The 10,733-nt window shown below is 35.7% G+C and overlaps 1 protein-coding gene across 2 annotated transcripts in view; it reads left to right on the forward strand.

Annotated features, from left to right (window-relative positions):
- Positions 1–6,976, forward strand: part of LOC141480079 (15-hydroxyprostaglandin dehydrogenase [NAD(+)]-like) — a 28,835-nt gene extending 21,859 nt beyond the window's left edge. The window contains exons 4-5 of one of the 2 annotated variants that reach the window (XM_074169837.1): positions 5,994–6,337; positions 6,400–6,976. In XM_074169837.1, coding sequence (XP_074025938.1) covers positions 5,994–6,337; positions 6,400–6,442 — 387 coding nt within the window. In that variant the 3' untranslated portion in view covers positions 6,443–6,976. Of the gene's footprint in view, positions 1–5,993; positions 6,338–6,394 lie in introns of both variants that reach the window. The other variant, XM_074169836.1, reaches the window with a different exon arrangement.
- Positions 6,977–10,733: the final 3,757 nt, after the last annotated feature.

The following is a 10,733-nucleotide window of genomic DNA, read 5'->3' on the forward strand; positions in this document are numbered from 1 at the left end:
CCCGGTATTTTGGACGGCTGTAAATTCATAGTTCAGTATATCATATCTTCATCAACATTTTCCAGTTACTCGTATTCGGGGACAAAAGCCAGTTTGAGAAGGAAAAAATTAAACATCTTATATGGAAGGGGTAATTTTTTGTATGTTCCCGGTATTTTGGAGGGCTGAAAATTCAGAGTTCAGTATATTATATCTTCATCAACATTTTCCAGTTGGTCGTATTCGGGGACACAAGCCAGTTTGAGAAGGAAAAAATTAAACATCTAAAGTGGAAGGGGTGGTTTTTTTGTATGTTCCCGGTATTTTGGACGGCTGTAAATTCATAGTTCAGTATATCATATCTTCATCAACATTTTCCAGGTAGTCGTATTCGGGGACACAAGCCAGTTTGAGAAGGAAAAAATTAAACGTCTAATGTTGAAGGGGTGGTTTTGTTTGTATGTTCCCGGTATTTTGGTGGGCTGAAAATTCAGAGTTCAGTATAATATATCTTCATCAACATTTTCCAGTTGGTCGTATTCGGGGACACAAGCCAGTTTGAGAAGGAAAAAATTAAACATCTAAAGTGGAAGGGGTGGTTTTTTTGTATGTTCCCGGTATTTTGGACGGCTGTAAATTCATAGTTCAGTATATCATATCTTTATCAACATTTTCCAGGTAGTCGTATTCGGGGACAAAAGCCAGTTTGAGAAGGAAAAAATTAAACATCTTAAATGGGAGGGGTAATTTTTTGTATGTTCCCGGTATTTTGGTGGGCTGAAAATTCAGAGTTCAGTATATCATATCTTCATCAACATTTTCCAGTTACTCGTATTCGGGGACAAAAGCCAGTTTGAGAAGGAAAAAATTAAACATCTTATATGGAAGGGGTAATTTTTTGTATGTTCCCGGTATTTTGGAGGGCTGAAAATTCAGAGTTCAGTATATTATATCTTCATCAACATTTTCCAGTTGGTCGTATTCGGGGACACAAGCCAGTTTGAGAAGGAAAAAATTAAACATCTAAAGTGGAAGGGGTGGTTTTTTTGTATGTTCCCGGTATTTTGGACGGCTGTAAATTCATAGTTCAGTATATCATATCTTCATCAACATTTTCCAGGTAGTCGTATTCGGGGACACAAGCCAGTTTGAGAAGGAAAAAATTAAACGTCTAATGTTGAAGGGGTGGTTTTTTTGTATGTTCCCGGTATTTTGGACGGCTGTAAATTCATAGTTCAGTATATCATATCTTTATCAACATTTTCCAGGTAGTCGTATTCGGGGACACAAGACAGTTTGGGAAGGAAAAAATTAAACTTCTTATGTGGAAAGGGTGGTTTTTTTGTATGTTCCCGGTATTTTGAAGGGCTGAAAATTCAGAGTTCAGTATATCATATCTTCATCAACATTTTTCAGTTAGTCGTATTCGGGGACAAAAGCCAGTTTGAGAAGGAAAAAATTAAACATCTTATGTGTAAGGGGTGGTTTTTTTGTATGTTCCCGATATTTTGGACGGCTGTAAATTCATAGTTCAGTATATCATATCTTTATCAACATTTTCCAGGTAGTCGTATTCGGGGACACAAGACAGTTTGAGAAGGAAAAAATTAAACATCTAAAGTGGAAGGGGTGGTTTTTTTGTATGTTCCCGGTATTTTGGACGGCTGGAAATTCATAGTTCAGTATATCATATCTTCATCAACATTTTCCAGGTAGTCGTATTCGGGGACACAAGCCAGTTTGAGAAGAAAAAAATTAAACGTCTAAGGTGGAAGGGGTGATTTTTTTTATGTTCCCGGTATTTTGGACGGCTGGAAATTCATAGTTCAGTATATCATATCTTCATCAACATTTTCCAGGTAGTCGTATTCGGGGACACAAGCCAGTTTGAGAAGAAAAAAATTAAACGTCTAAGGTGGAAGGGGTGATTTTTTTTATGTTCCCGGTATTTTGGACGGCTGTAAATTCATAGTTCAGTATATCATATCTTTATCAACATTTTCCAGGTAGTCGTATTCGGGGACAAAAGCCAGTTTAAGAAGGAAAAAATTAAACATCTAATATGGAAGGGGTATTTTTTTTATGACCCCACTATTTTGAAGGACTGAAAATTCAGTGTTCAGTATATCATTTCTCTGAAAATTTTTTGCCAAAAAAATTATCCTATCAAATTTGTCTATTTCTAGTCATGTGTGTCGAAATAACCAATGAAACCATCATTACACTGATAACTACCCATGGATAGTTTTCAAGGGTAGTTATCACTTATGTCATGACATTGCTAAGCAACCAACACAATAAAGTTGTTTGACATTTCAGTAATTCAATTTATTTCGAAAATGTCACTTCCTCGCTTTGGTGTTCAAAATGATGCGGCAATTGACAAAATCATTGAAGAAAATACACCAAAAAATACTGTCAATAGTAAAAAATACACTTGGAAAATATTTATGGAGTTATATCATTATACGAATTGTTCTTTTAATAACTGTGTGTTCAATAAATAATTTTGTTCGAATTGCAAAAAATTTTCTCACCGAATATCCTTCGAACATTGATAAATAACTCATAATTTTATCACAACTTCCTCAAGAACGTTATTTTAGGTAACATCCCTCCGCCTTCGGCGTCGGGATGTTACCAAATAACGTGCTTTCGAAAACTGTGATAAAATTATTTCGTTAGTTATCAATGTCCTTGGGATATTATAGCTGATAACAGTTTTCACTCGGACATAATTGATGACAATTCAGTTTGGAAAGCGAACTATTCCACTCAAGTGATGGGAGTTCATTTTTCTATGACACTTTTTCTGAAAATTACCCATTCAATGAATCATTCTTCTGATGAATTTTTCACTTGGTCATAAATTCCACCAGTTGTGACCCAAAAGTGTTTTATATCTATCACATTCACGTCAATGTTTCCTCGTCATTATAATACAGATTATGAAAGCTGCATGCAGTATAATGATATTTTCAAGTTTGAAGTCGATTCTAAGAGGAAATAATCAAATAATCAAATAATTCATGTTATGAATCAACATTCTACTAGTTGTGTGGTGTAAATCGGACTCAGGAGTGGGGGGCGGGCGCTAGATTTGGACGCTGGCGTCCGACGCTAACTTCACGCAAGTGACAATATACCCCTACCAATTGGTAGTCCAAAACATACAAAAAGGCTTCGAAACTGTTCTGGAACGAACCACAATATTCCTAGGATGTTTTGAGATGTTCTAGCCAATTCTGTCACTATCAAAATTTTAATCCCGAATACAATTTTAGAAGAAAAAATAACTGCAAGTTCAAATAGATCTCGAAATACGAAATACCTCAGTGTATCAATAGTTGTTGAACCATCCAAATTCGCGATATAATCCAAAAATGCAAAACATATCAGAAGACTGAACCTTCCAATGTGCCAAAATGTTTCTAAGTATCCACAATTGTTTAAGTATCAAAATTCGGAAAATAATACAAGTCGAAAAAAAAACTAAGTCCGAATGAATTTCAAGGACCGATAATTTTCAAAGTATCCATAGTTGTTAAAATATCAAAATTCGGGAAAATAATTTGATTTTGATTGGGGCTGGCTCATTCTGCCTTTGAAGGTGACAGGGTCCGGTATGGGCCGTCCTAGCTTTTAGAACAGTGGAGGAGGCGGGGTTCGTATGAAAGTTCTTAATCATTAGGTGTACCTAACCTTACCGTCCAGTGCCCTTTCGTAACGATCCACTCGGGAAACCTAGAAATAGTGGAACATAATGATGTCGAGTATCTAGAAATTCAACGAGTAGGAAAGTCTAGTGAAATGAAAATATCTACAAGCCAACGATACTGTTTATTTTCACCCTCCTGCTTATATAACGGTAGGCGGTAACTATAGTAATGAGTAAACAGTCAGGAACTTTCAGGATGGAATGAATGGAAATATCAGAGTAACAAAATGCGATGAAGTTATAGTCAGAAGGAGGTTATTACTATGACCGTATTAGGTTTACAGGATCCACGCTTTTGAAACAGAACATTGAATTGCGTAGTTAGGGCGATACTTTAATAGAACAGTGTTCAACAGACCTCCAAAAACCCTAGCCTATATATAGTAAAAATAAGTAAATGAACTATTGATATATTTCGAAGAACGAGTACCTTGTATGATAATTCTTTAAATTGACAATTTCCAAATACTTTGAAGGGAACTATGACCCACTGAGGGTTTCAAAACGCGAAAATGTCAAAAAAAACTATTCCGGTTTGGTCATAGCCCGTTCAGTTGAAAATAATGATCGAATACCAGGAGTAGACATCAGTAATGGTACTTGCGGGAAAAGGGGCGGTTGGCACCTCCTGAGAATCCTATCTCTGCTTCACAGGACGCCTCCTGTGTTGAAAGCCGAAACGACTTTGCTGGGCCACAAAGTCCATGTTTTGAGCACTGTACTAGAACCCTTCGAAAATAAGTTTTCTCTCCTCACGGCTTAGGCAACAAATAATCCCACTGAAGTAAGTGAAAGGATCAATACGAATATTCAAGCGTGATATGCGAAATGATCCCAGCAAAGCTCAAATGTCGACAACTTGCCAAAGATTATACAAACGAAGTGCAATCCTGGAATCCAATTCCAGAAGGTATAATACAAAATTAACCTCAACACCAAAATCACGTTCCTCGTCGACGAGAAACAAAACTTTTTTCGTTTTCACTCTCGACAGGTTTCCTTTCAGCCCGTTCTAGGTTGACGTGAGCGCCAACTTAATAATTCAGCCTCAGGAACTGCCCATGCCATCCACCATCGACTAGATTACTCACCTATTTAGCGAAAACAGAGTAGCCCTTCATTCAGGCAGAAACTAAAGGGTGTTCTACACTAGGCTAATTTATATCATGAAGACAATTACTGATTGTAAGTATCCAATGGGTGATTGATCTTAATGCGAAAAATAAGCGTAACATATTCCAGACTACTCTTGAACAATCTAGAACATTTCAGAATGTTCTAATATGTTCTGGAATCTTTAGGAAAGCTTTCAATTATTCTAGAAATTCCTAGAGGGCGAAACTTCCGGCCTCATATTTTCAATATTTTCATATTTTCAAAAAACACTCGAATGTTCTTCTTGGATGCGAAATAGACCGGTGACATATATGTAACTTGCTTGATCGTTCCACGTTGATCTGGGATTTTCCAGATCAACGTATGTTCCAGATCATTCCCAATATTCCAGAATGGTCAGGGATAGTCTAGAATATTGTGGACATCTCTCGAATGTTCTGCAAATTAGTGGATGGAAAAACTTTTTGTCTGGTGTAAACGGAATGTTTCTCATTGATGGCGTGTTCCACAATGATCTGGGATGTTTCCGAATGTCTATTTCGGGACGTTGTCAAATGCTCTTGTGAACTCTCGATTTTTCTGAACATTTCAGAGGGCAAAACTTCCTGCTCTTCAATCTTCACTCTTGAGATGAAAACGGAGATCTTCTTCGAAGATGAGGAATAAAGAGAACCGAACCACATAACCCCTCAAATCATTTCGCAATGATCCGGGATCTTCTTGAAATTGCTGAAATTTCATAATATTTCAAACTATTTCGAAATCTTCTAGAATACTGTGAAATGCTTTCAATTTCTCTCGAATAATCAGTACTGTTCTAGAACTTTCTGGAAGACAAAATGTTCAGGTCTTATGGTTTTTATCTAGGTAAAAATGTAAACCTTTTTCATGGATAATCTGTTATGTAACCCTATGACAAAAAAAAAATATTGATAAACTGAACTCATGTGAGCCGTACAAGAACTTCTGATAAATTCCCCCTTGCTTGGATCATTGTTTTCACTTCGCCAAAGTTTTCACTTACACTTTGAAGGTGTGGAAATCATACATTTCCAAGAGGTATCAAATTACTTTTTGAAAATTCAATATAAACTTGCGGTCTATGAAGATGCCAACTGCTCTTGCCCAAAAGAGAACAAATTACAATTCATTTCCAACTAACAAGTATTTTTTGCTCTAGAATGGCACAATCCATGGAACCTTCTTGGGGATGGAAAAATACCTGAAGAACTACAAGCAAGGCGAAGAAGCCGTTATAGTTAATACTTCGTCAATTGCAGGATTGAGGGGAAACAACGCGTTTCCAGTCTATGCAGGAACGAAATTCGCAATCATGGGTACAACTAGTAGCTGGGGTAACTCATACCACTATGAAAGAACCAGAGTCAGAGTGGTATCTATTTGTCCTGGTGTCACAGCTACGTCTATATTAGAAACAAGAAATTGTGCCTATTCTAAAGATTACGTTGGAGCTTGGACATATTCCATTGATGATGCTATTGAAGACAAAAACTTGTGTCAAACGTAAGTGAGGGTCATGTTGGAAACTTTTTGTTGGTATTAACAATTTATTTTCCTCAGGGCAGAAGTAGTTTCGAAAGAGCTTGTCCGTATTTTGAAATATGCTAAAAATGGAACAGTATGGGTTTTGGAACAATCTAAACCAGCTTATGAGTTCAAAATGCCATTGAAAGAGAGTTTCTTAGGAAATGTTTTGGAAGATACTGACTAGTATATATAACGGTGAATATTACTGGAATTTTATCCCAACACCAAACCATAATTTTCAACACCTCGACACGTGTTTCAACCACCAAGTGGTCATCTTCAAGGGTAGATTAATCAAATCAATCTTCCACTTGAAGATGATCACTTGGTGATCGAGACACGTCTCGACGTATCAAAAATGAGGGTTTGGTGTTGGGATAAAACTCCAGTAATATTCATCACTACAACAAAGATTCCAAATAGTGCATCATAAATTGAAAAAAGGCAAAAGATTAAATTTTGGAAAAAATAAAAAAACCACTGTATGGAGTACAAAATTCTCTAGAGATTATTATACACCACGACACGACATCACAAGTATATAACTGTGTTTGTAGATGATTGATCCAAATAATTTTTGTAAATTACTGAATATTATATTTCTTCGTCAGATTAGTGATTGTATTATTTCCTCTTCCTTTCGGAAGAATGAGCAATGAGACTCCAAATACATATGACATGATGTCAAGAATCGAACTTGATTTTTTCCAATGTCAGTACAGAAATAACATAATGATTTCCCTTATACTATGATGAGTTTAGAATATTTCACGACTAATTTTTCTACTTACTTCTAGCTGACGCAATCACTATTCCTAAAAAATATGATGGAAAAGTGTCCAGAAAAAATGTTCTTTTCATTACTATTGCTCGAAAGAAGGGAAGCATTCAAATAGCAAATTTAGTAAACCACAGATGCATTTAATTTAATTATGAATCAATTCGAAATTTTTTCCTAATTTTGAAATAATGAATACGTTTGAACGTCCAATCAGACTAAAAATAAGCATTTGTACTAATTACATACTCGTATAACATTTGCTCCATACAAAACTTAGGTTTATTAAAAAGTAACGGGATAGAATATAAAATGAATGACTTGACTGACTTGGTGGGTTATTATTAGTTCAGTATATAATCTATAATTGAATAGAACTGACCGATACTTGATGAAAATCCGTATTGAACAACTAATTAATACAGTTTATTGTGTAATTTTCACTAAAAAGGGTTTCACAAAAACCACGACACTTGTTTCGCTATGTAATAGCTTCCTCAAGCATAAACTGAGAGTTACTTCTAAATTACAACTATTTTATACTCTAACCTATCACTTACCCGTCTGCCTAAATAATGAATCTACCTGAAAGATCAGGTATAAATTCATGAACTCAATAAATTAAATCAATGAATTTTTTCGAAAGTATAGCTGTAAATATACCTAACTATTTTTACCTGCAAATGAACAGATTCAATAATGGCAAGTTAGTCAATTCAGTTTGATCGTTCATAAGATGATGGAAGTTTTTGAATTCGTTTATTTCCATACTCTCCAACAGGTTAAGTTTCAAATCTTTATTCTGAAAATGGAGGGGCTTGTATTCATGGCTGACATCATGTACCTCTGAGATTGAATGAGTGGCATATGTGGAATGTATTTTTCCATTCTGGAAGCTATATTTGTGTTCCTTTATGCAGTCTTTGAACGCTCTTCCAGTTTGACCTATATAAAACATCGGACATGACCCACACGATAATATAAACACTCCTGATTTTTCTGAAACTGAACTTTTATCTTTGTTAATCTGAAATATTTGTAGTGGGTTGACAGAAGTAGGTTAAGGTTCTAGAACGTTATCCTTTTCTCTTCGAATTGGGTAAACTTCTTTCAAAGCTTGAATGCATACCTTTCTTGATAATAAAGAATGTATTAGACCGCTATCATAATTATTGTTGACGGCTATTTGCTTTATTATATTCAGTTCTTTATTGAAATTTGCCTCTGATAAAGGCACATTTAGCAGTCTGTGGACCATACTGTTGAAAGCTGCCGCCTTATGCTGATATGGGTGAGTGGACGAATTATGAATGATAATATATGTATGTGTTGGTTTACGATAAATTGAAAAATTATGTATGTTGTTAACTTTTGTTATTGTCAAATCCAAAAAATTTATAGAGTCCTCCTGTTCCATCTCCATTGTGAATGTGATAGAAGATTTTTTTATGTTGGTACAGTCCTTTCGAACACATGTTCACAGTTTTGCATATTCAGTATTCTGCTATCAAATAATGGATCACATAATTTGCATCAAATTTTGTGTAAAAAATGGAATCAAGTGCTCAAAAACACTTAAAATGTTGACAGCGGCATACGGTGATTGTACTATGAGTCATAAAAATGTTTACAAGTGGCACAAGTCTTTCACAGAAGGTCGAGAAGATGTGAAAGACGACATTCGTCCTCGACGTCCCAACACATCGACAAACAATGAAAATGTTGAGGAAGTGAAGAAAATTGTTATGGAGAATCGTCGATTCGCTATTAACGAAGTTGCTGAGGATGTTGGCATATCGTCGCATGAGCATCGCTCAGGAGTTGTTGAATGACGTCAACGGCGATTCAGATTTGCCGCGACTTTTTTCTGTTCCCAAGATTGAAGATACCCATGAAAGAACGGGGTTTTTGAACAATTGATGAGATATAAACTGAATCGCAGAGTTGAATGACACACTAATAAGTGCATATCAGAACTGCTTTGAGGATATGAAAGACGATGGCACAAGTGTATCATAACTGAGGGGGAATACCTTGAAGGGGACAAAAGAAAAATCGATGTATACATGAATATTTTCTGTGAAATGAAAATTCACCTTATTTTTTTGAACACAGTGTTTACCGAGACAGACTTGAAAATGAAAAACACCCTTTTTTGGTTTTACGAGAAAGAAAACATAATTTGGAAACAGCTGAGGTTTCCACATTTAGGTGGATTATTCGTGAGGAATCCAACACACTTTCTTGTGGAACATAAAATGATATACTTTCCAGAGAATTAACGAGCAGATGCATTTTCTGGACACTTTCAAAGCTCCACAATTGATTTACTAATAAATGAGTTTGTTCATTATTGAACCTTGTTCCTGCTGGCACAAAGCTGCATTGCTGTTTCTGGTGCTGGCGGTTTTTTTTTCTCAAGAACTAATATACCTTGAGTGTATCGTTATGAGCGGCATATAATACATCAACTGATTAATAAAAGATAAGGTTTACTTCGGCATCGCCGAAGCAATTTGTAGATAGGTTTTAAAATTTAAGGCAGTAAAGTGAAGTGGCAAAGGCGAAAAGGACTGTCACGTCGGTTCAGGCGAGAATTTGAAGGCACGCCGAAGATGCTTTTTGGCTCGGTAGGCTCCCCCGGGGGGTGCCGCCGGACATCTACCACTTCGATTTCATAATCGTGAAGCAGCATTTATGAAGAGGTAGCGTAAACTTTTTATTGTTTTTTGGGTTTTTAACCTTCTCTAAAAAATAAACAAAGGTAAATGAATTAAATAATCATGACGAACACAACAATAAAAAAGATATCTAAAAGCTGACGTTATTCATTTAATTTATTTATTTATTCACCCTAACAGACCACTAAAAAAACGGGCTCGACTAATATATGTGATAATCCTACAAAGATATTGCCACTAGCTGTATAATAACTTTTTTCCTTAAATTTGCTAGAGAATCTATCCAATCTATGTCGATTATAAGATTCAGTTCATTCACGAGACGTAACATATACCTGCAAGCGGGGCACCTAAAGAGCAGAAATTCTGTATATAAAACATCGTATTTGATCTTGTTCTTCGGGTTGGAACGTCAAAATCAACTAACGCTAATAAATGAGGTGAGTTTAGTCTATTATTAAGCGGATAAATGATATCACACAAGTTAAATAAAGATAACCTCAAAATCATACACATACGCAATAAAGGGAAAAAATGAATTTGTTGGAGGTCATGGAAATTAACAAATCAATCAAAAACCAGAAATGTATACCCCTAAACGAGCAACTTGATTCATGTAGGTCTCCTCCCTTGAATTTATGAGTTCAACAACCCCTAGAATTCTCAGGGTGGAATTTTAAAGTTGGCATCCTGGTTCGCCCAACTACCTGTCTCTCAAATACCTGTTCTTGCAGCATTCCTGAAAATTCTAATATTACCGATATTTCAAACTTCAGAATTCAGTTTTGTACTTGATAATGGGGTCAAACCCGAAACCGAACGTATAAATAAAATCTACCAGTGGTATTTAGACAAAAGTGTTTTTATTCATTTCATTTAAGTGATCATGAATTACCAAGAATGTAAACAAGTC

This window comes from Leptinotarsa decemlineata, unplaced genomic scaffold, assembly GCF_025532065.1.
Source record: "Leptinotarsa decemlineata unplaced genomic scaffold, Ldec_3_MD MMD2_P_RNA_scaffold_6, whole genome shotgun sequence".
Taxonomy (NCBI): Eukaryota; Metazoa; Arthropoda; class Insecta; order Coleoptera; family Chrysomelidae; genus Leptinotarsa; species Leptinotarsa decemlineata.